Genomic DNA, 25843 nt, shown 5'->3' with positions numbered 1-25843 from the left:
TTCCTATCATTTCAAACTTTCCACACACATTTCTTATCTTGAAAAATCTTTAAAAAGGCACATTAAAACAGCAAGCAAGTACACTGTTCCTATAGTAGCATTACAGGTATGGGAGAGAGAAAGAACAGTGCATACCCAGAAACTAATTCGCAGTTCTTTCCCCAAAATTAAAAATTTGTCTTCTAAACCAAATTTTTAAAGCTTCAGGTTATGGACAATATTCATGTGGATTATTTAACCAAGACTATTATTTTGGGCAGAAAAACAGAAAAGTCCGTGGATGTCTTCATCAATGTGAAATGGTAACTATTTTTCACATTTAACATTGACAACACCTAAATAAATTCATAATGTATTTATAACATACCAATGTTGTCATTGAAATTGTACATTCTGAAACGTTGAGTTGAAACTGAAAATTTGCCATTTATTTAATAACTGCCAGAAAAAAATCATAACCAAATGGTACACATTGAGGCACATCAATTCAATTACTTTAGAGTCCCAGTTAACAAAAAGTCACTGTAAAGTAAGCCACAACAAAGATATATATTGCACTACTTCATGTTTGTTATTCACTAGTTATGAATTCTGAATTTTTTCAGCTGAACTGTTGTGACAATGAGATTCAAATGTCATACTTGATATATGTCTTGTGAGAATTTCATAAAAAATATTCAACAATCTGAAGTAGGATATTGTAAATATACTTTCTGAACAAAAGCTTTACACACAGAGAAACGTGATCCCTCAGTCAGTTTACAAGTCATTAACCATTTCTTTGTGAAAGACTCATACTGACATACGCATCTAGATACCAATACATTTCTAAAATGTAAGACTTTCTACAACACTTCAATGCCCTCTACCCAGTGATATTAATGGTTATAAAAGCAAACACATGAGTGAGGTGATTGTTATGAACAGAATGTGTGTAAAAATAGATTGTGAATGCAATGAGAATATAATGACCAAATGACATCAATCAAAAAATAACAAGAATAGAAAACATGGAAAAAATTGTGGATGGCTCTGAAAATGCCTTGAAATAAGATTGTAAAATCGTGCCATGCAAATAAAGCAAGTTACACTAATAATATGGACTACATATACAATTCTAAAAGAAAGGAAGAAAAAATAATAATGAGAAAATGGAGAACTACAATAACAAGTTGTTTCCATTCCAGTTTATGTGAAATATTCGCTATGATCAACAAAAGAATTTAATTGTAACAGAAAAATATGTAAAATAATGGAAGGTCAACCGCTTACCCATAGAGCTCTGCTGCATGGCACACACAAATACATAGCAGAAAACACTTAACATTAGCTATCAAGTTCTTGCTGTTTTTCTAGTAAGAATTCACATATTCACACACACAACCACAGACATCCAAATATACACACTTGAAGTAGTGGCGAGACTCGCTACCGCAAGCATGTACATTTGGGTATGTGTTGTTCATTATAGTCTTAATAGAAAAAGAGCAAGAACTCTGAAGTTAGAATTAACTGTTTTCTATTACATGTTTGTGTGTACCCACACCAGTCCTCTATAGATAAGTGATTGCCTTTCCTTATTTTATATATTTTTTCACCAGGGCTTTCCATTATTGTTATAATAATATCAGAATATTGTTCTCAACAACTAAAATGAAACACTGTTCTTTACTTACGCATAAATTCAATCACAGCATGTTACCTAGCTTTCCCAGTTGGTCAAGGTTACAGTGACATCAGTAAACACCAGTACCGACCAGAAAAACTTGCATTTGTGGCAAATATGAATATGCATGTGAATTCTATCTCAAAACATGAATATGAAAATTTGTGTAATAAATGCTTTTCCAAATAAAATTGTATTCAAATGAACTACTTTATCAGAGATGGTTTGTAAAAGCTTTATTTTTTGCATGCAAATAATGAAAATTTTTGATTATTAGTACTGTACATCTAGCACAGCTCAGTTTGGAAAAAGAATGTGCATAAGAATGCATTGGCACAACAAAGAGCACAGCATTGCATGAACACAATCACATGCCAGTGCATTCGTTACTTATATTCTGGTGCCATGTCAACAGTAGGCAGTTGAATAGTCCCTATAACATACAATGGCAATAATCAAACAATGGAAAATCCAGGATGGAATTTAACAATATTATGAGAAGGAAAGATGCTACTCACCATATAGCAGAGATGCTGAGTCGCAGATAGGCAGAACAAAAGGACTCTCACAATTCAAGCTTTCAAGCGTTAAGGCCTTTGTCAACCACACACACACACACACACACACACACACACACACACACACACACACACAACTGCAGTCTCAGGCAACTGAAACCATACTGCGAGCAGCAGCACCAGTGATGTGAGTGGCGACTGGGTGGGGTAAGGAGGAGGCTGGAGTGAGGAGGGGGAGGGATGAGGGATAGTATGGGGGGGGGGGGGGGTGTAGACAGCGAAGTGCTGCAGGTTAGACTGAGGGCATGGGAGAGGTGGGGAGGGGGGAAGTAGCGGAAAAGGAGAGAAATAAAAATATTGGGTGCGCTGACAGTTATGTACTGCTGGAATGGCAGTAGGAAAGGGACTGGATGGGTGAGGACAGTGATTAAAGAGATGTTGAGTTCAGGAGGGTTACGGGAACCTCTCCCCTGCCCTCAGTCTAATCTAACCTGGAGCATTTTCCTGTCCGCCACCCCCACCATACTATCCCTCTCCCTCCCCACCCAGTCACCACTTTCATCAAGCACTGGCTGCTCGCAGTGTGGTTTCAGTTGCCTGAGACTGCAGTTGTGTGTGTGTGTGTGTGTGTGTGTGTGTGTGTGTGTGTGTGTGTGTGTTTATTGTTGACAAAGGCCTTAATGGCTGAAAACTGATTCTGAGAGCTTTTTAGTTGTGTCTAGCAGTGACTCAGCATCTCCACTATATGGTGAGTAGCAACTTTCCTTCTTATAATATTGATACAATGGCAACAGGAACATATGATGCAGCCTTTGTATCTTAGAACAAAGAAACACTAATGTTTGTCTGCTAACTAAAGTTGGTATCATGTGGTCACTTTAACACAGCAGCTTCAGGTGTGGAATATTTTGAACAACGGATGCGTAAGATAGCAGTACAGATTTCGGTCCAAACTTTCTTGGTTACAATGCTGCCAACTTCAACCAACAACTGAGTGGTAAACCATTACCAATGCTTCATGCACTCCATTTTGTTTTGTTTTGCTTTCCTCATTTTTATTTTAATATTTGAAATGAGTGAAAAGACTAATCTTGGTCTATTACAGGGTTCGAGTATGACACACAGCACCAGACATGATCAGTAATCCCTTTGACCATGCATAAGTTTGGCTTTTGAAAAAACACAAAACACAGGTGTAAAATGAGAGCCCTGCAAGCAGAGGGTGCAGCTTGCTCCTCTGTACTGCTCCTTTCTCTCAGGGTGCCAAAGTTCTTGTTTGTTTATGCTCACAGATTACTATCACACTGTAGTGTTCACAATACAGTGACTAGAAAAAACAACTGGTAATCATACTTGGATCAAACTGAAAGTCTTCCTGTAAAGTGCGAACAGCGTTATTTTAAGTTTTATTTCTGTTGCGCTGTCAAGTAGCAGATTTTGTAACTAACAAAATGAGTGAGAAAAAAAATGATGTCAATAAACACTTCAAATCAGAGGGCATTCTGTTCACCACTGAGAAAATGCTGCTTCTCCACAGCAACAATTATTTGCAGAGAACTGAAGTACAGCCAAAGGACAGATACAAGCAAAGCTAATTTCAGAAAAAAAAACTGATGATTTTTCAAAAGCAAACATTCCACCCTAAGAGCTCTTACTGTAAGAAGCAGGTAGTAAATTTATTTTCTTTCATTAATACTATACAGCAAAACCCTGTGGGGACTTTAAAAAAAAATGGCGTAAAATATGGGAAAATGTAAAATGTGGGAAATAATGTTTTAAGCTGTTAAAGTTATGTATAGGCTACCCCCTTGCATTTTCGCATTTTACGTATGATATATGTATATAATAGGCATCAAAATACTTCTCAGGGACTTGTTTACCTTCTGATAAAGCTTTATTACCTAGTAAAAACTGCTGATGTAACGAAGAAATGTGACTCAGTTTCGTAGATGGTAATCAATGTTGCTGGAAAGCCTGCAGCTCTTATTCGTTATGTAAATAATGAAACACTACAACAGTTATGCATTTTTTCATGCTTGGCATGACATGCTTCTAGAATTTTTCCCTTTTTAAGGTGCAAATATTTGCATAAGTACTTCGTGTGGTGTTTGTATATGTGTTGTTTTGTCTCTCTTGCACTGCAGTCATCTTTTTGAGGTTATCCGGTAATGTGCGTCCTCAGTTATGTAGAAAACCACACATATGCAAACTATCACTCACTCTGTTTGTTTGTGTAAAATCACATTAAATACATACGTAAATACTGCACTTTATGACAGGAATAAATTCTTGAAACCTGTTTTGTTCAGCATGAAAAAACACATAACTGGCATTGTGTTTACACCAAAAATATTTCAGTCACGGAAAGTGAGTGAAGATGTCAACTAACGCTACAAGTGGCCCAATGATGAAACAGGCAAACCACGGTTCAACAAAGGTGTCACGACAATCACGAAACTGCACATGCACAGTAGAGACAGTTTGGAAATGGTTGTGATTGGTCACGATTTTATTATTATTAGTTTTTTCTTTTGAATGAACCTAGCTATCAGCCACCAGGCCAAGTAGAGGTGGCACTGGCATGAGATATGGCACGAATTGTTCCATCTTTTACTCATTTCAGATCCACTGAGTACAGCACCTGGTCTGAAAAACTTACCCATGTAACATTTGTAAACACTACTTGACGCCCAATGCCATTTTATTTTTTCATAAAGTGTAAACTATAGGAAAACTGTAAATATGTTGATGCAAAATTAGGTGCAAATTAACATTGTGGATACAGGGAATTTGACGGGAGTGATAAACGTTGTGAATGTCAGGAAAACATTAATTCCAGGAAAGTAGAAGTGATCAATTTCGTCGTAAGACAAACATTTAAACATCTCTAATCACGAAGAAAAGATTCTAATTTTACCCAACATAGACGCTACGTTTTCACATCACTAACTACCAATTACCAGTTTCAACAACTTTTTTGTTTTTATTTGCTTGCCACCTCTCAGAAGGCACACTGTTAGGTTGCTATCCAAAATAGAGGAAAGGGATTCCAATTGCTCTGACAGTGTGGTCAATAAGTTCAATTGTTTCTCTGGAAAAGTACTGAAACAGATATTAAGAATTTTTTGTTTCAATAGCATATATGTAATTAGGGACGAAAAAATGTCTTGAACTGGTCAACAGTGAGATAAGAAACTGGAAGAAATTGGTTTTATGGCAATCTGATCATCAGTCTTCTGAAACAGAAATATGGGTTAAACTCCTAAACTGACATGCAGAGTTGGCATGATGTGAGTTATTTTAGAACATACTTCATTCGGAGACAAGGATAGAATATGGTACCAATCTAAGGGCTGTGGCTATGCCGCTTTTCACCATATTTTTTATACTAGAGGACCTACTCTCACAGCAGAGTATCACACGACGTAAGTGCTGGGACACAAACACCAGAAAACCATACAACATTGAACTTTTATGTTCCTGGAATTATGACTATCATTCCCATCAAATTTCCTGTGTCCACAGTGTTAATTTGCACCCAATTTTGTATTAACACATCAACAATTTCCCCACTTCACAAAAATATGTTCATGGAGAAAATAGCTGATATAATGCACACAAAATTACAATGGCCGTCAAGTGCATTTACAAACATTACTTGGTTAAGTTTCTTGACACCAGGGCACTCTACGCAGCAGATCAGAACCAGTAAACGGATGAAGTCAAAACAATTTGTGCTTTACTTCCTGCCATTGCCAAGTGCTACTCAACGTGATGGCTGATGGGAGTAACTAGGTTTGCTCAAATCACAGTCTTTGAATAAAGATATCATGTCCAACCACAATTATTTCCAAGTTGTCTCTGTTGTGCATGCCCAGCTTTGTGATTGTTGTGGTCATCTTAACACTTCTGCATTGTTTGAACCACATTTAGTTGTTTTGTTGCTTGGCCACTAGCAGCACTGGTTGACACCTTAGTTCATTTCACATTGCTCAAATGCTTTTGGTTTAAACACAGCATCAGTTATGTATTTTTTTCAAGCTTAGCAAGACAGGTTTTGAAAATTTATTCTCATAGTCAAGTACAAATATTTACATCTGCATTTTTGCGATGTTTCACAGCAAAGCATGTAAGTGATAGTTTGCACGTGTGTGGTGCGTGGTAACTTTAAGAATACGATTACAGACCAAGAGATACAGAACACCACATATGCTAACACAACATAAAATACTTCTATAAATATTTCCATTTGCCAAGAAGAATAAAGTCTCAAAATGTGTCATGCTAAGCACAAAAAATATGTAGGTGGTGCAGTGTTTTATTACTTATTTAATGAATGACAACTGCAGGTTTTCCAAAAACATTGATATGGTGTATGAAATTAGGTCAAATGATTCTACTTGCCAGACTCAAACATCAATTGTGAAGTAATGAATTTAAGTCAAATGTTTCTATTTCTCACACAGTTGTCAGTTCCAGTTACATCAGTGGTTTTTATTAGAACAATTATCAGAAAACAAGTCTCTGAAAAGTATTTTGATGCTCGACATGTACACATATAATGTATAACGCGTGAAAATGCAAGTGGAAATCCTATGTGTAACTTTTACTGCTTTCAACATTATTTCCTAAATTTTACAGCACCTTGTCAAGCCCCTTGAAAAGCATAAAAGCAGGGTTCACTGTACTTCAATAGGTCTGTTCATAGTGCACTGATCATGGAAGGCAGATAGCCATAGGCTGGTTCTGCTCAACATTATTAGTAGCAGTTTATTTACAATTTAGGCATCTGAATTTTTTAAATGAGATTCTATGTTTTTTGTTTTCCTTGTTATTATTTTCAGAGCACAAAATCTCACCATGTTCAAATTGTGAGTTAGTCTCTCTAATTATAGACACATTTTATATAGCAGATTTTCTGTTCACTTCCCCCAAATAAAAAAATAAAAAATATTCCAAAAAATGTGCAGTTACATGTAAAAAGATAATGTGCTCAATAGCAGTGATTATCGTGTTTGGTATTTGCTTAGCAATCAACATGCAGGGATTGCTGACATTCTTCGGAAACTCAAATGGGAATCCTTATAGGGAAGACGACATTCTTTTCAAGGAACATTGTGGCGAAATTTAGAGCTGATTGCAGAGAGATTCTACTGCTGCATACAAGCATTTTGTGTAAGGACCACGATGATAAAGTAAGACACATTAGCACTCTTACAGAAGCATACAGTCCTTTTTCCCTTGCTCTATTTGGGAGTGGAACAGGAGAGGGAATGACTAGTAGTGGTACTAGGAACCCTCCATCATGCACCAAACAGTGGCTTGCGTAGTATGTAGATGTACGAACAAGAACTGGCACTGAAAGAGGCTTACTCTGAAAAATTTTAACTACTGCACATAAAACATGCAAGATTATGGGAGCAGAATATTCGTAATTGATTTCCCTTGTAGCTTTACTCATTTTTTACCCATCGATGTATGAGAATCCTGACTCTTAGATGCATTTTTAAGTCAAAGCAGTTACAAGAAATGTGTTATTTCTCACTTCACATGGAAGAAGTATTTAGTTGTGATGTTCTCGGTAATTTAATTTCATTAAAGCAAACACACAAAAAGGAATTAATTTTCAATTGAAAAATTTATATTGCCCAGAACACCTATTAAGAGCAGTTTCAATAAAAAAAATTCAATGATGAAAATCTATAAACCAGTTCTTCTAAGCTACGTAACTGTTCGAAATATAGTGAACTTATCAAATGATATTACTAATGTTTACAAATGCTTGTAACAAATACATGTTGAGAAACTTCACTTTCTCAGTGTGAAGACCAACTACCAGAAATCTGAACACGATAATCCAATTCACTGCAATAATGAATAACAATGGTCACAGACCATTTAGATTTGCAAAAACTTTAAATCAAATCTAATCACATCACTAGCCACACTAGGTTGGAGCTTAGTGTACTTTTGCACAAATTGTAAGGTAGTAAATTTTCTCAAAACAGAGTATTCAAAATGTAGTAAAAAAACAGACATTGAATGTACATATGAACTATTATGTAACATATAAAGGTAGCCCGTGAAAATAAGGTAACTAATCTGGGCTTGACAAAGAAAGCATTAGTCAAAAGTCAAGCAACTGATACACTATCAAAACAAAAGGAAAATGTTCATGAATAATGCTGGTATGTGTGTACACACACACACACACACACACACACACACACACACACACATCCCTAAAAATGCAAGAGAACAAACAAAGATGCAATATCCAAAAGATGAAGTATTTTTAATTTTTATATAAGTGGCCTCCACAAGGCCACATAACAATGATTATTACACTGTGGTCATGCTGTCACAGTTGTATAAGGCGCTCAAAAAAACCACACTCAACTTTGGTAACTTAACTGAGTAATTGCTAGTGTCCTCTCGCAGACACAGCGCTATTGAACTTCACGTCACTGAAGTGGCAACAAAACAAGAGTGATTGGACGTTTCTTATGAATTATGCTTATTTGTGGGATATATAACTATTATTGTGTTTCAACAAGTACTGGTAATGGATAAATTACTTTTACTGTTTCTCTTTTTTATATTACAAAGAAATAACAAAATATTTATAGTTTATGCCGCTATTATACACACAGTAGGTACTTTACAATTACTCTAAATACAATTACTCTAAATACATTAACACCACAAAACTCATAAATAAAAGCCAGATACAACAGACCTGCAGATACATTAACAAGTGCACATACCACACATTATAAAAAGACTGCCTTTAAATAGTCTGCACTGCACTTGTTAGAACGGAAGCAACAGGAAAGGAAGCCCACAGAATGAAGAGTACAAAATACCATAAGGTATACAGATAAAAGCTGTTGACACCATGCTCTTGCATGCCATACAGTTATGGTTGCTTCTAGTTAAGACAAATACAGGAAAGAATACAGTGGAGAAATAGAAAAGAAAAGGAAGATCAAAATGAGAGATGAAAAACGTCAGAAATTTGGAAGAGGCAACAAAATTAAATACCACGGGAGCCAATATTCTATGATGATCACTGCAATATATGTATTTTTTCCCATAGGCAATAGAAATACCTGTGATGGATGGAGGTTTCACTGTATTTTTACAATACAACACTTATGTACAATACAGGGCAACAATATGCTCCACTGTCTAGACATTCCATTAACAAAACTATATGTTTTCATGACAATAAACATCTAAGGGCTGGCAAAAAATACTGCTTTAGGCATATATAAATTTATACAGGGATATAACCAAGAATTAAAATATTAGAATGTACATTTGATCTACATGCAGTTCCAAAATTCTTATTCTATAATTTCATTTCTTCTAATAAACTTATAATACTTTATGCAAGCATTTACTCTGTACAAAATAACAGAAAATTCACTTCCAAGATGCAAATAAAAAATAGTTTGGTAGATTTGTTAAGTACTGACCATCTTCTTCAACAATAAACACATACTGCTGAATGAAGTCATTGAGCATGCTCTGCAAGGCTCTGTCTGGCTCATACACGAGGTCAGTTAATGCCTGATTGCTTGCTAATTGGTTACAGAAAACCACAAGAAGGTCACACACAGTGATATATGCCTGTAATAAAATAAATATATAATCGAACAATTGTACATATAGCCATAAGTTGGTAAAACAGCTGAAAATTACATTAATCTATGTCTGTCAAATATCTAAGTAACTATAGCAAGAAAAATAATCAAATGAATGGCAGTTTGTGCAATTGCTGTATATGTGTAATAGTAGAAGGAAAAGTTTCCAGAATGAATTTTCAATTCTGCATGTGAGTGTGCATTGATATGAAGCTTCCCGGGACTCAAACCTGGTAATTTTGTCTTTTCCAGCATAGCTTCACAGTTTGGATTTATGAACTCCTCTGAAGATTAAACTGTTCTAAATGGAGTTCGAACCTTGGACCTTTGCCTGTCACAGACAAGTGCTCTACCTACTGAGTTACCTGAGTACAACTCAAGGACCCATCTTCACAGCTATACTTCTGCCAGTACATCATCTTCTACCCTTCAAACTTGTGGGGCTAATACTCCTGGAAGAAAGATATTGTGGAAGCATGGCTTAGCCATAACCTGGGATATTGTTTCCAGAATGAATTTTTCACTCTACAGTGCAGCATGCATTGATATGAAACTTCCTGGCAGAATAAAACTGTGTGTCAGGCCAGGACTCAAACCCATGACTGTTGCTTTTGATATGAAGTTTCATGTGTGACCACTCTGCTGCAGAATGCAAAATTCAGCCTGGAAACATTTCCCCAGGTTGTGGCTAAGCCACGTCTCTGCAATATCCTTTCTTCCAGGAGTACTAGGCCTGCAAGGTATGGAGGAGAACTTCTGTGAAGTTTGGAAGGTAGGAGATGAGGTACTAGCAGAACTATAGTTGTGAGGATGGGTTGTGGGTCATGCTCAGGTAACTCAGTAGGTAGGGCACTTGTCTGTGACAGGCAAAGGTCCAAGGTTCGAACTCCATTTAGAACAGTTTAATCTTCAGAGGAGTTTATAAATCCAAACTGTGATGCTATGCTTCACGTTATAAACAATTGGGCACTGCAAAGATCAAATACAGTTAACAAATAAAACAAAGAAACACTGTGCTTCCTCAAATATGATATCAGGTTTAGTAAGACAGAGATAAATGGGGAAAAATGAGAGAAAAGTATGCTATGTAAACCATAGAATTGACATAGTAAACAAACAAGGGAAAGCAAATACAATTTTGTAAGTAAACATTTAAATCAACTGCATCTTGCAAGCACACACACAAAAAGGAGTGTAGAAGGGGAAAATGTAGGGAGGGAAGATGTCAAGAAAAAAATAACAAGTAAGTGTGAACAATCATAAAATTGTCAAAGACAAGCGATTTCCCAATTTCCATACTTAATCGAACAAATAAAACTGTGAAATGTGCATCATACATGCGACTAAATTTAAAAATATAATACATCTTAATTTCTTGCCTCTTCTTTGTAAGCTTGAACCACTGCTGTCTGGAGAAGCTGCTTCATGGTGTCCATGAAATTATGTAACCTTCCCTTTAAGGTAGCCACTTCTTCACTGCCACTTGCACCTCCTTCGATCAGCTCCTCAATGTGGCGGAGATCCCACAGTATTCCAAAAAATGCAGCAGAAATGCAGTATTTAATAGCCTGTGAAGATAAGGACTTTTTCTCACTTCTCCCCAAACAACAATGTAATTACATATAAATCACAACAAAATAAATGCAATAATGTTCAGCTGTAGTTTGCACACTCATATTTTCTGCAGGAAGCATTCTTCTTCCAGTAATTATGGGTGTTACAGATGAGAGAGATAGAGGACAAAAAGAAATAAGACATGAAAGGAACACCACAGCCTGCAGTGATTTTGGTTTAAAAATATGCAACTGTGACCCAAGTCTGTCACTTATGTACCAGTATATTTGATTATTACCCATAGCTACTTGTATTCCTAAATTAATTACCAAACAGATAACTATATAAAGTTTATGTTCCATAAGCTGAAGTACCCAAGAGAAAATTCCAAAATGCAGAGATTAGTAGGCTGATGTTAAATGTTACAGCAACAGCTGCACCCTGTTTTACATACTACTGTGTGACTAACCAAACAAGAATGAAGATATCAATTTTTTATGAAAATTGTAGCCTACTGTCATCTGTTCCCAAAATCCATAGTTCAACGGTACACCTGCCAGTCATCTTCAGATGAGCCATCAAGGGCAGACACATGGTTCCCATGTTGCACAATTTATAAGTGCACAGTACACGTTTTGAGCAAGTGTCATGATTTTAATAAGAATATTACCATAGTAACTGGTGACACAGGCAATGCCATAAATCAAATGATTTAGAATAATGTGCTTGGACGTAACTGACTTTCCGTTCAATATCAAACTGTCATCACATATTCCAGTGTGACAGAAAATTTCAAGATGCACATAAACAAAGAAAACAGTGGCCCCATCATATTGATCACACAAACCTAAAAAAATTACAGTTGAAGGAAACTGCAACTGTATTTTTTCCCAAACAGATCACAATTTTGAATCAATTTGACTGAAATAATTTTACAATAAGTATTCAATAAAGTGATACAGACAAGAAAATGTACTTGAGTGATTCTACGAAAATAAGAGTTTACAGGTCCAACTCAGTAAACCATAGGAGAAAATTCTGAAGAATCAGTAAAAAATCTTATGGTACATGCAAAATATCTTCACACTTTCTCACTGAATACACTGAAACAGCTGAACTTTCTCTCACTGTTATAAACTCCCTAGGTGTAATTGTTGCAGTCTTCATTGCAAAAATATACAGTAAAATCCTAAATTAATGAACCCATATTTAAGAAAATCCTGCTTTTCACGAATATTTGTCCTGGTCCTGGTGAAACTATCATAAGAACAGTTATTCCTCCCCACTTTTAACAAAACCTGCTTTAAGAAAAAGTCCACTTTTAAGGAATAAATGTGAAACATGCTGCAAATTAAAATCCAATTTTTAAGCAATTCCTAACATGCCCAAATGAGTGTTTGTTTTCATACGCCTTTCTTGTAGTGTGACAGCAGTACAAGGTAATCTATTCTTTTGGTCGACACATATCTACATCTAATTCCATTGTGGCAATATTGGAAAAGGGTTGAAGGAATCAGAAATGGGAGTGTTGTCACATGATCTGAAACCACACTCACGGAGTTATGAAGCGCAAAAGTGTTGACTTTGTTCTTGTCAAATTATTAATTTCAGTGCCGTGAAGTTATGTCCCACAAACATAACGCAGAGAGCTTACAATTTAACAAAAGCTGTTGATCATCCACAAAACTTTCCAATAGGGTGAAGAAGAATGATTTGGCCCCACCTTCACAGTGCGGCATTCTCAAAAACAAGGAAGCACTGTTAAATGCCGAAGCTAACAATTCCTCTAGATGCAAAAGCAAGAACATCTGGATGCCACAATTTAATGATGTGGGAAGTATTCTTTTAATATGGTTTTCAAGGGATGAAAAGTGGCAACAATCCTAGTAAGTGGAAATATACTGCAAGAGAAGCCTCAAGAAATTGCCCAGGTAAGTATTGAAAATTTCGGTGTCTTAAACAGCTGGTTAGATAGGTTTTAAAAAACCTCATAATCTCTCATTTCAGAGAGTAAGCAGAAACAGTGAGGCCATGGTTCTAGAAAATTTTAACCATTTGAATAAACAATTAATTCAGCATTATGAGCCCAGAGACATTTTTAATGCATATGAAACTTTTGACTTTTACATTTTACTTCCTGTGAAAATATGTTCTGTTCACAAAGAAAAATGGAATGGAGGTGTAAAAACAAAAAAAGAAAGAGAGAGAACATAGAATGACTGTACTATTGTGTGTAAATACTGACGGAAGTGAGAAGTTGCCCCTCTGAAAATAGCAAAATTTAAATTTTCCAGGTGTTTTTAAAACATAAATAGGCTGCCTTGTATTTAAACTGTTCAACATCAATGCCTGAATGACATCAGAAATCTTTACAAGATTTCTCAGGTGTTTATATGCCAAGATGGGTGTAGCAGGTATAGTGCTTATTATTGAACAAAGCCCTGCGCATCACGAGAAAACACAATTTCTAGGAATGTAAATGTTGTATTCATTCCACCAAACTGCATGTCATCTGCAGCCTCTATATGGAGGCACAACACACTCTGTTAAAACCAAATACAGAATAGCAGTTGTACAGAAGTCAATTACACCCCTCGACAGGAAGGAAGGGGCAAGACTCAACATTCTGCATCCTATAGATATGTTTCTAGCTGGCTGGAGTTGTGCAAAACAACATATTGCATTAAACTGTTTTGCAAGGGCTGGTTGTGGTATAATAGCTGTTGTTGATGACATTGTTCGAGAAGACGAATAGATCATAATCACAGATGTTATTGAACATTTGACATTCCAGGACTGTTTCTTGTGATGACGACATTTTGATTTACACACCCAAAATGAATGTAACTGAGATGTGTGAAATGCTAGTGAAGGAACACTGTGAGGTAGGAAGTAGTGTTGACAATCATGAAAGAGAGGACGAGCCTGTTGTACAAAGTTTTGTAGCTGCTGTGCAAGGAATATACACCATCAGGGACTACTATTCCTCTTTCAACACAGATGAGTAAATACTAACAAACATGAAGCAACTGGAACGAAAACTTCTGACATTAAAATTTAAATTTGTAATATATTATTGGCAACTTGTGACTAAATAGCTCTTACAACACATAAACATGCCTGAACTAAGATTCTGAGTCATTCCTCCCAAGTACCTAAGCTAAACCCCCATTAAGGTAAACCCCTCTTTCAGGAAAAAAATATTGGGTTCTGCGGAGATTCACTAAAATAGGTACTGTAGTACGTTCCCAAGACATTTTATCTGACTCTATTTGTGTTGTTCTTAAGCCTTAAAAACTTCTACGTACCTAGGTTATAGAAGTCCTTTCACAGACACCACAAACAACAAACAATAACAGCCATCAACATTTGAGCTGATCCTCTTTAATGAAATCATAATAATTGGGGGGTTAAAAAGTTGTAAAAATGGTTATTTAGCATTTTCTCACCTCCTGCGGTAAACTCTTCAAGCTAGAGCCACCCTGTGCTTCAATTATATCTCTGAAGACAGGGTCCCAAACGCCCCAGTGACCCATATTGTGACACTGGTAGAAAATGGCAACTTTTTTCAAACTGTAGACAACACTGAATGTCTCATCTTCATCTGGTACTTCATTCTGAAATGCAAAAAATTACTGTGTAAAACAAGCCCATGCATTACGAAGCCTGTGTGAGGCTGGACATGAAATTAGTGGGAGTAAGCATACAACATAACACAAACACACAAACAATCCCATTAAAAAGGAAAGGTACACATTTCACAATGCCTCTGCTACCAAAACCATTAAATCCCAATACTATCCAGTGCCAATACCAGTGATGAGTGGCATTTTCATTTCACAAAGTTGGTTGGCAGAGAGAGAGAGAGAGAGAGAGAGAGAGAGAGAGAGAGAAGAGATTTTCTATGATTTAAATAGCATGCACAAATTCTGGATTTAAATCAGATGCTTGCTGAGTATAGATGTAAACGTTTAATGGTGGCGATGGGACAGTCTAAAGTCAAGGAATTAGGTTTAGTAACTCCCTTGGCACTTTCAACAAAAATATCTTATTTTCTGGTAGTAGTTTTCATTCTCCATACTTTTTTTCCTCCATTTCAGTACTCATCACTAATAATAAAAAAATAATGTGTTCACTGCCATCAGCGTGATATGCAATTATCAAATAGTGGTTTCTGTCACCAAGGTTTTTCCAAGAGGCTCCTTGAGAAAGTATTATTTTTAACATATTCTGACTGATCAAAATTACAAACTGTTTTTTTGACATTACATATCTGCCTAAAATGTTATTTTAAACTTAGGCCATTTATTGACTGACACATTTTGATAATACACGAAGAAATAAAATGAATGAAAAGAAATTGTTTACATTACTTTTTATCTTCACTACCTTTTTTTTTTTTTACTTAGTCTGTTGACTGTGGTATACCTGTTATTAATCATCACTATCAGGCTAACAGCACAGCTGTGAAATTTATATCTTCATCTTCATTGTCACAAATATTTCATGACTTCTTCCAAATATATGTTAGGCTGTCGTTATGGTGCAAACTGGGAACCCATCTGCTTTATGGCCGAATACATATAAGTTTTCACTTCTATGCTGATGTGAAAATGTTACGTCTCTTGCTTCCCAACACATTCTGTGCCCACCACTCTATCACTGGCTGCATAGAACCAGCAGCTGACACACCCCCATTCACTCCAGTCATATGTCATGACGGAGGTCAACAATACTGCTGCAGGAAACACGTACTCTTAAGTACACCACTAGTCCCTATCCAGGCTTTTACACTCTCCTGCAGAAACGTATATCATTGTTGTGTATTTGTCCAATTTTAAAATCATTTCAAATGGACTAGGTCACTCTACAGTTCAAATATGATAAGTGTTCATATAAAGCCAAAGTACACAGTACAGGTTCCAATGGTTGGCAGTAATGACGTAATTTGCTGCTTTCTCACTATTTCCCTACCCGTACTCATCCCAGTTTTCAGACAAGCTGATATCACTGTTCCCCTTCCAAACATGTACTACTGTGCTTGAGAAACTGTGAAACACAGATTAAAATACCTTCTGGAGTGCAGGTCATATTTAACAATACCAACTAATAAATAAAAGATCACAATTGCACAAGCGGTGTGTGGCAGAGGGCACAATTTGTGCCAAAGTCATATCCCCCCCCCCCTCTGTTCCACTCATAGATCGCGCGAGGGAAAAACGACTGTCTGCACGCCTCAGTACAAGCTCTAATTTCCTTGTCTTTGAATGGTGATCATTGCACGGTTTGAAAGTTGGTGGTAACAATATATGCTCTACATCCTCGGCAAAGATCAGATTTCGGAATTTAGTGAGCAGCCCCTTCCTCTTAGCGCGTTGTCTATCTGTAAGTGTCCCACTTCAAACTTTCTACGAGATTTGTAATGCTCTCACGATGGCTAAATGTACCAGTCATGAATCTTGCCACTCTTCTTTGGACCCTCTCAATCTCTTTAATCAGACCCAATGTCTTTTGGTACTATCTCCATGACTGGTCTTGCCACTGTAATTTATTCTTGTGATACCATTTACAGACAGTTTAATATAATTTATTTCATTTTTTGATATTTAATTCTGGATTAATTTCCTTTGTTTGAAACTCACCAACTTGTTCTAAAGCCAACTGAATAGTGGTAACAATTTTACCTGGTATTCTAGTAAGTGATCAGCGATAATTTCTCTTTTGCAGCCCACTCGATAAATCGTCACAGTATCTCATAATCAAATAAAATAAAATACTGACTTGCATTCAGAAAAGTAATGTTTTTTTCCAGGACTTGTTCCAAATGGTTCAAATGGCTCTGAGCACTATGGGACTCAACTTCTGACGTCATCAGTCCCCTAGAACTTACAACTACTCAAACCTAACTAACCTACGGACATCACACACATCCATGCCCGAGGCAGGATTTGGACCTGCGACCATAGAGGTCGCGCGGTTCCAGACTGTAGCACCTAGAACTGCTTGGAGACTTGTTCCCCTTTCACTGTTAACTGGTATTGATTCATGTATGAAAACTTTTATTGCAAACAAACAATGGAAAATCCAGGACAGAATGTAACAATACAATGAAAAGGATAGTTGCTGCTCACAATATAGTGGAGATGATGAGACACAGGAAGGCACAACAAAAAGACTGTCAGAAAGTTAGCTTTCAGCCAACAAAGAAACACAAACACCCATAATACTCCTGGCCTCAACCTTCATTAGTTATTGCCCTACCCATCTAGCAACTTCCCTGTTCCCATTCCAGAACCATACAGCCCTCTATTCCACCAACGCACCCAGTCTTTTTACTTCTCTCCTATTCCGCTACCACCCCCTTTCTCCCCTGCCCTCCGTCTAACCTTCCGACTGCATCTAGCTGCCCTACTCTCTGCCTTTTCTCTGCATGCTCCCAGCAGCACTTTACTGTCCCCAACCCCCACACTGCTAACTCTTTGCCTCCCCGTCCCAGCCTCCTCCTTACCGCCACCCAGTTGCCTTTCCCATAATGCACTGCTGCTCGCAGTCTGGCTCCAGTTGCCATAGACGTGGTCATGTGTGCAAGTTGCATTTGCATGTGTGTGTAGTCTATTTTTGACAAAGATCTTGCTGGCCTAAAGCTAACTTCCTGACAGTCTTTTCATTGTGCCTTTCTGCAACTCAGTATCTCCGCTATATTGTGAGTAGCAACTATCCTCTTCGTTGTATTGTTATAACAAACAAAGCTTGTTCAAATACAACAGAGTTTGTAAGATGACAGCATTAAATTATCTGTCGTCCCGTGTTTCACGAAATTATCAACTTTTAAGCAGAGCAACAGACTGTTGTGCAGATGCAGAGTTTCTCGCATATACCATGCGCTAGCACCAGATGAGTGAAGTGTCACCGATTGTTCGAGTAAGGTCAATACTTTATCAAGTGCTTCGGCATATTAGGAAATCTTGAAACCGTTTGAGTGAGAGTCTTGCTTGCCCTACCCACTCTTCCTAATTCTTCAAAATAAATCGGCATGTGACCTCAATAGCCCAAGCTTCAGCTGTAAATTTAGAATGATCCCAATATCAATCTATCAAATAACATAAAAATTTTGACCTCAGTAGCAATAATTTAATGTGCAAATATAAGACAAACCCAAAGGTTTTGAGTGACAAATTTGGGGAAAAAAACCTGATCTTATAATAGAGTATATAAGATAAATGCACCATGTTGACATCAGATGGAGCAGTCTCTAGCCAGTCAAGCAAAAATTATGCACACAATAATGAATGTTCGTGTGAAAAAATGTTTTTAATTAAGTAAAATGTTGAATAACGCTATACCATGTTTGAAATTGTAGGTTTCTTTATGGTTCAATATCGTGGCTTCTAAAAGTGAACATTTTATGCCACACCTCAAGTGGAAACTCGAAATTAAAGATAAGTTGAACTGAAGTTTTTTTTGCAGAAAATCATTGCTACTGAGCACAATGCCGGATGAGCAACTTTTTATGACCAAACTTTAACAGAAACATATGGTATCAATGTAATGAATGCAAAGCTGTTGTGTGATAAAGTATACTGCCATTGCAATCATCACTGCAACAACTAAAAGTTTGTGAGTTGTTTGACAGTGAGCGGTACCAGTGTGTATGTGCACATTCAAGGACTAAGTGGTCTATGAATCATCGTCATCGTCATCGTCATCGTCATCACCATCACCACCATCATTTAAGACTGATTATGCCTTTCAGCGTTCAGTCTGGACCATAGTCCCCCTTATAAAATTGCTCCATGATCCCCTATTCAGTGCTAACATTGATGCCTCGTCTGATGTTATGCCTATTACTTCAAAATCATTCTTAACCGAATCCAGGTATCTTCTCCTTGGTCTACCCCGACTCCTCCTACCCTCTATTGCTGAACCCATGAGTCTCTTGGGTAACCTTGCTTCTCCCATGCGTGTAACATGGCCCCACCATCTAAGCCTGTTCACCCTGACTGCTACATCTATAGAGTTCATTCCCAGTTTTTCTTTGATTTCCTCATTGTGGACACCCTCCTGCCATTGTTCCCATATACTAGTACCTGCAATCATCCTAGCTACTTTCATATCCGTAACCTCAACCTTGCTGATAAGGTAACCTGAATCCACCCAGCTTTCGCTCCCATACAACAAAGTTGGCCAAAAGACTGAACGGTGTACAGATAACTTAATCTTGGTACTGATTTCCTTCTTGCAGAAGAGAGTCGATCGTAGCTGAGCACTCACTGCATTAGCTTTGCTACACCTTGCTTCCAGTTCTTTCACTATGTTGCCATCCTGTGAGAATATGCATCCTAAGTACTTGAAACTGTCCACCTGTTCTAACATTGTTCCTCCTATTTGGCACTCAATCCATTTATATCTCGTTCCCACTGCCATTACTTTCGTTTTCGAGATGTTAATCTTCATACCACAGTCCTTACATTTCTGATCTACCTCTGAAATATTACTTTGCAAACTTTCAATCGAATCTGCCATCACAACTAAGTCATCTGCATATGCGAGACTGCTTATTTTGTGTTCACATATCTTAATCTCAGCCAGCCAGTTTATTGTTTTCAACATATGGTCCATAAATAATATGAACAACAGTGGAGACAGGTTGCAGCCTTGTCTTACCCCTGAAACTACTCTGAACCATGAACTCAATTTACCGTCAACTCTAACTGCTGCCTGACTATCCATGTAAAGACCTTTAATTGCTTGCAAAAGGTTGCCTCCTATTCCATAATCTCATAGAACAGACAATAACTACCTTCTAGGAACCCGGTCATATGCCTTTTCTAGATCTATAAAGCATAGATACAATTCCCTGTTCCACTCAACAATTCTCCATTATTTGCCGTAAGCTAAAGATCTGGTCCTGACAACCTCTAAGAGGCCTAAACCCACACTGATTTTCATCCAATTTGTCCTCAACTAATACTCGTACTTTCAACAATACCTGAGAAGATTTTACCCACAACGCTGATTAAAGAGATACCTCTGTAGTTGTTACAATCTTTTCTGTTTCCATGTTTAAAGATTGGTGTGATTACTGCTTTCGTCCAGTCTGATGGAACCTGTACCGACTCCCACGCCATTTCAATTATCCTGTGTAGCCATTTAAGAACTGACATTCCACTGTATGTGATGAGTTGCGACTTAATTTCATCCACCCCAGCCGTTTTATTGCACTGCAATATATTGACCGTTTTCTCCACTTCCTCAAATGTGATCCTATTTCCATCATCATTCCTATCCCATTGTACATCGAAATCTGAAACATTACTCATCGTATTTTGACCTACATTGAGCAACTCTTCAAAATATTCCCTCCATCTGCCCAAGGCATCAACAGGATTCACCAGCAGCTTTACTGATCCGTCCATAATACTTGTTATTTCCTTCTTACCTCCCTTTCGAAGACTGCTAATTACACTCCAGAATGGTTTTCCAGCAGCTTGACCCAAAGTCTCCAACCTGTTTCCAAAGTCTTCCCAAGATTTCTTCTTGGATGCTGCAATTATCTGTTTGGCTTTGTTTCTTTCTTCAACATACCTTTCTCTGTCTACCTGAGTGCTAGTATGTAGCCATTTTTGATACGCCATCTTTTTCCTTTTACAGGCTGCCTTGACTGTGTCATTCCACCAAACTGTTTGTTTCATCCTACCTTTACATATTACTGTTCCAAGACATTCTTTAGCCACTTCTAGTACTGTGTCCCTTTTCCAATGACTGTAATTGCCTACATTCAACTAACTGGTACCTTTCTGAGATCACTGTTAAGTACTTGTGCCTGATTTCCTTATCCTGAAGTTTCTCCACTCTTATGCTCCTACATATGGACCTGACCTGTTCTATGAATGTGTCCTTGAATTTAATAAAGTATAATCTCCAGGTGTTTACACTAAATTTTAGACACTCTCAATAAATCAGCACTTCCACTAATCTGGCTCCAATGTGTGCGAGGAATGGCCGGATAAGCAAGAGTCCAATGTAGATCTGTTCAGGATAGAGGTACCCATTAAAAAAAAGGGCGGGGGAGGCCAGAAGGATGTAAAAGACTGTAGTGACATTCCTTGCAATAGTGCAAAGATATGAGAATATTATGGTCAGATGAATCTGGAAAACAATGCAAAAGCAGCTGAGAAAAGAATACTGCGGCTTCAGACCAACAAGGTCCACAGTAGAGCTCATATTTGCAGCGAGACAGTTGCAGGAATACCTATATGAGTATGAGAGAGAAATATTGGTAGTCTTCCTGCGTTTAGAGAAAGCATACAACATTGTATTCAAAAGTAAAGCTTGGGAGGCACTAATGATGCTGTGTCACTTGAATAAGACAGAGCCAGGGCAAAAGTGCCATAGAAGCAAAGATGCTAGCTGGTATCAGTGTCATAGACTCGCCACTTGTGCGAGTTCCACCAGTGCCATGGGCGGCACTAAGAATGAAGATTTAGACTTCGCCTTGGCCAACTGCCAGCCAAGAACAATTCGCCAATGACTGGACGACAACCTACAGAAGCCTACTCAGAAGACAGAAGAGCAGCTCTCGCCCACTTGGTTACATATCATCATCCGGGGCTGACCTCGACAGAAAACATCTGTTAGTGAACTCTTGGAAGTGAACAGACAGTTGTTGCAAATTGCATTTGTTATGAACTGTGAAGTTTACCTATGATATTTGCACTTAGCCATGAGGGCCTTTTTTTGGTGTTATATTAAAAGCAGTGTTGCAGACTTCACTATTCAACAAGTCACAAAGATAAGTAAACTTTTCAACTCATTTGTGTGACTTTGTTACTAATTTGTTGGAGTATTGTAGAGCATTTGTTCTCCTATTCTGTTACCTGGCCCTGGGGCATGGCTACGTAATAGTGACAGGGAGAAATTATCTTAGTTGTGTACTGCACCAGAAGCTGTTTCACAAACTCTCAAACTTGGCCTATCATAACAGTGGTAACTCGACCTCCACAGTAGTAGTGACAAGGACTTTACAAAACTGGCAATGACAGTTTACAAAATATGAGGATAGGGGGTAGAGAAGCAGACTACTGAGGCAAAAGGACTGTGTAATGGATGTATAAGTTGTGTAAGAGAGTGAGCAGAGAGAACAAAGCTGACACAATGAAATGGTCTGAAACAATGAAGTGCTATCTCTTACTTTTCACAGTGGTAATGGATGATATAATGACAAGCTGCAAGAGAGGCAGGAGACAGATGACAGAAATGATGTTTGCTGATGGTTTGATGGTGCAGGGAAACAATTAGATGACTGTAAAGACAGTTTGCAGAGGTATTTCCTAAAATTTAATGCAAAGAAGCTTGTGCTGTCGGTCACAAGGAGAAAGGCTAAACCTATAGCACACGACACTAGATGGGGAGCCACTGAGAACAGTCTGTAGTTTCGAGTACCTGGGAAGTATAATACAGAAAACTGGAAGAAATGGCAAAGGGGCAAGGAAATGTGTGAGGCAAGCTGACAACTTTATACGAAGAGTGAGAGAAATGACATCATAGAACAAAGAAGTGCCTCAGAAAAGTAAAACAGTGATATACCTAATGATTATACACAGATTCTGTTGTGCCCTGTGGAAATCTGAACCACGAAGGAAAGGGAAAAAAAGTAAGTGTTAATAAATGAAGGTGAACAAGTGCCACAAAAATGGAAAAGATGAGAAATGGTAGTATTAGGGAGATAATGCATGAGAAAAATAAGATGGTAAAATGGTACGGGGATGTGAAGAGAAGATTTGGGCAGTGAAGTAATACAGAAGAGGTGGGAAGACTGGAGGAAAGGGAACGCACTGTGTTCCAACCAGATCATCCCAGTGGCAAGGGACTGTACATGATGTGCTCAGAATCAGCTTAACATATCTCCTCAAATTGTCATAGACAAAAGATTAACAATTATTGCACCTGTCAATGCTTTCTTCTTTTTCTCCATTTAATATAAATTGCCTAAACAAATTTGCTGTCATCCCCCCTCCTCCATTTAATTCCACCTTATGCTTTTGATTTACACATATGCCAAATTCTGCGTTAATTTCCTACATTCACAATGTTAATTCGTACCTGATTTTACATGAACATATTTGTAATTTTCCTGTGATTTAAGCTTTATGGAACACTGTTCCTGTAGAAAAAAACTGACGTAAATGATATAAAATGACACAGGCATGCCATTGACCTTTAAACATGTTTGCAAATGTTATGCGGTTAAGTTTCTAGAAATGGTGAGACACTACTCAAAAGGTTTGAATTGGTAATGGGAGAAGGATTCGTGTTCTATATCCATCTGCTGCCAACCTCTATTTGGCATAACTTGGGAGAAACTAGATTTTTTCGAATAATAATCAATCACAGTAGTTTTGAGTCTACCGTGACTGTGCAACTTCGTAATTGTTGTTCTCGTCATGGTGGCTCTCAAGCACATTTCATGTGCCTCATCATTTGGCAATTTGTAGCACTAGTTGACACCAGTGTTGTTCAAATGTTTAATAATGAAACACTGCACCACTTAAATATTTTTTCATGCTTAGCAAAATGCATTTTGAGAATTTATTCTCATTGTCAAGTGCAAATATTTAAATAGGTATTTTTTTGGGTTTCACACACAAATCATGTGAGTGATGGCTTACACTCACAGGTGTGCGTGCGCGCGCGGTCACACGCACCCACCCCAAAATGAAGACATAGTAGAAAATTTGAATAACCTTTACTGGATAATAAATAATGAGTATTTTGACCCCTATTATGTACATAAATCATAAATAAACTATAAAAATGAAAGGCGGGCTCCTATATGTAGCTTTTTCCACTTAAAAAGTTTTACATTTTTCTGCGTTTTACTCCATTTTTTTTAAGACCCTTGAAAAGTACAAAAGTAGGGTTTTACTGTATAATTTGTCAAAGTGATGAAAAAATCTTAATAAAAATTTTCCACATTAGCTGTCTTTTATGAAAACAGTTACTGAACCAGCAATTTGAGGCAAAGTTATTGAGAGAGACACGCTACACAGTCTCAGTGTCTGCTTGTGTGCTACAGCATTCTTTAAGCATGCTCAATAACGACAATGATCTACCATTGCAACTACAGCCAATGAATTTTGTTGGCGTCCATCAGTAGAAACCAATATGTTCTAAAATATCAAATTAATTTCTATTTAGGACAATGATTCTTGCCGCAAATAAGGCATCAGAAATTTCCAAAGAAATACAATTGATTAGTTACGTGACACGTAAGTTTAAAAATGCCATTCTAGAGGATAGGTGACTCGGCAATATTTTACATTCCATCAAACAAAGAAAATACTTATGCAGTTCTCAACAGGTATGACTATTTTACACAAGTTCAACTACTACATCTACACTGGTATAACACTCCAAAAATATATGAATTATAATGCACTAAGACAATCATCTACAACATATACACATCTGTTTCACTGAAAGTCAAAGCAGAACTTTATGTACGAAAATTGTACACTATAAAAAGAACCGGTAAGGTTTCCTGCACACAATTATCACAATTTTCGTGGTACTGCAAAGACACTTACCCCAAGCATGAGGCTATGCCATTCATCTATGGCTTCCTTGTATTTGTGAACAATAGAGTCAATAAGTGTGCTACGCGCAACATCACATCGAGTAAAAATTGCATTTCCCTCGGTGCATAGTATTTCTAGTGTCTTTGAACATGTTTCCAACACATCTGTATCATGATGCTTTTCAACAATTGACTTTATCTTCTTCAGCAGATAGTCGAGGTACTAAAACAATATATATCACAGAAAATAATAAATGACATCCACTAAGAAATAAGAAAGGGAGATTAGGGTTTAACATCCTATCAATACTATAGTAGTTGGAGAATGAGCAATTGCTCATTTGGACAATTAAGGGATAGGAAATTGGACATAATTTGCTCAAAACAACCATCCCAGCATTCATTTGAAGTGATTCCAGGCATCATGAAAATTGACATTCATTACTCCAGTTTAGTATGAAAAGGGGTGCACAATGTTGCGATAAAATTTTTTGATCGCTCATCCAGTGATATGTCCTTCAGACAACAAAGTTAAATTTGAAAACAACCTAAAGAAAGTTTCTCTTTGACGATTTCTATTATTTCGCAGAATAATTTCTATTGTGGTAATGTGTAATAGGTGGTGAGTAGGAATTATTAATATATATATTTTATATGTATATAAGAAACTAATTCAGTATGAACCATATTTACAAATTAGTCTGTGGTGTGAATGTAAAATTACTCAGTCCACATCATAACAATTTATCATGCAAAATGATCCATGGAACATGAAACAAGCAAACAAGCAAGCAAACAAACCAACCAACCAACCAACCATAATTGGCTTGCCAAATTAGAATTTGAACCCTGCACATCCCAATTATAAAACAAAAAATCT

At 37.2% G+C, this 25843-nt stretch overlaps 1 protein-coding gene across 2 annotated transcripts in view; it reads right to left on the bottom strand.

Moving 5' to 3' along the window:
• LOC124615488 (cohesin subunit SA-1) overlaps nucleotides 1–25843 on the bottom strand; it is a 149435-nt gene that overhangs the window by 54286 nt on the left and 69306 nt on the right. For both annotated transcript variants that reach the window (XM_047143830.1, XM_047144613.1), the window contains exons 13-16: nucleotides 24974–25186; nucleotides 14837–15004; nucleotides 11213–11401; nucleotides 9666–9819 (exon numbers count right to left, since the gene is read on the bottom strand). In XM_047143830.1, the coding sequence (XP_046999786.1) occupies nucleotides 9666–9819; nucleotides 11213–11401; nucleotides 14837–15004; nucleotides 24974–25186 (724 nt within the window). The remainder of the gene's footprint in view (nucleotides 1–9665; nucleotides 9820–11212; nucleotides 11402–14836; nucleotides 15005–24973; nucleotides 25187–25843) is intronic.

The sequence above is a fragment of the Schistocerca americana genome, chromosome 1 (assembly GCF_021461395.2).
Source record: "Schistocerca americana isolate TAMUIC-IGC-003095 chromosome 1, iqSchAmer2.1, whole genome shotgun sequence".
Classification (NCBI taxonomy): domain Eukaryota; kingdom Metazoa; phylum Arthropoda; class Insecta; order Orthoptera; family Acrididae; genus Schistocerca; species Schistocerca americana.
This window is presented reverse-complemented; position numbering and strand designations above follow the sequence as displayed.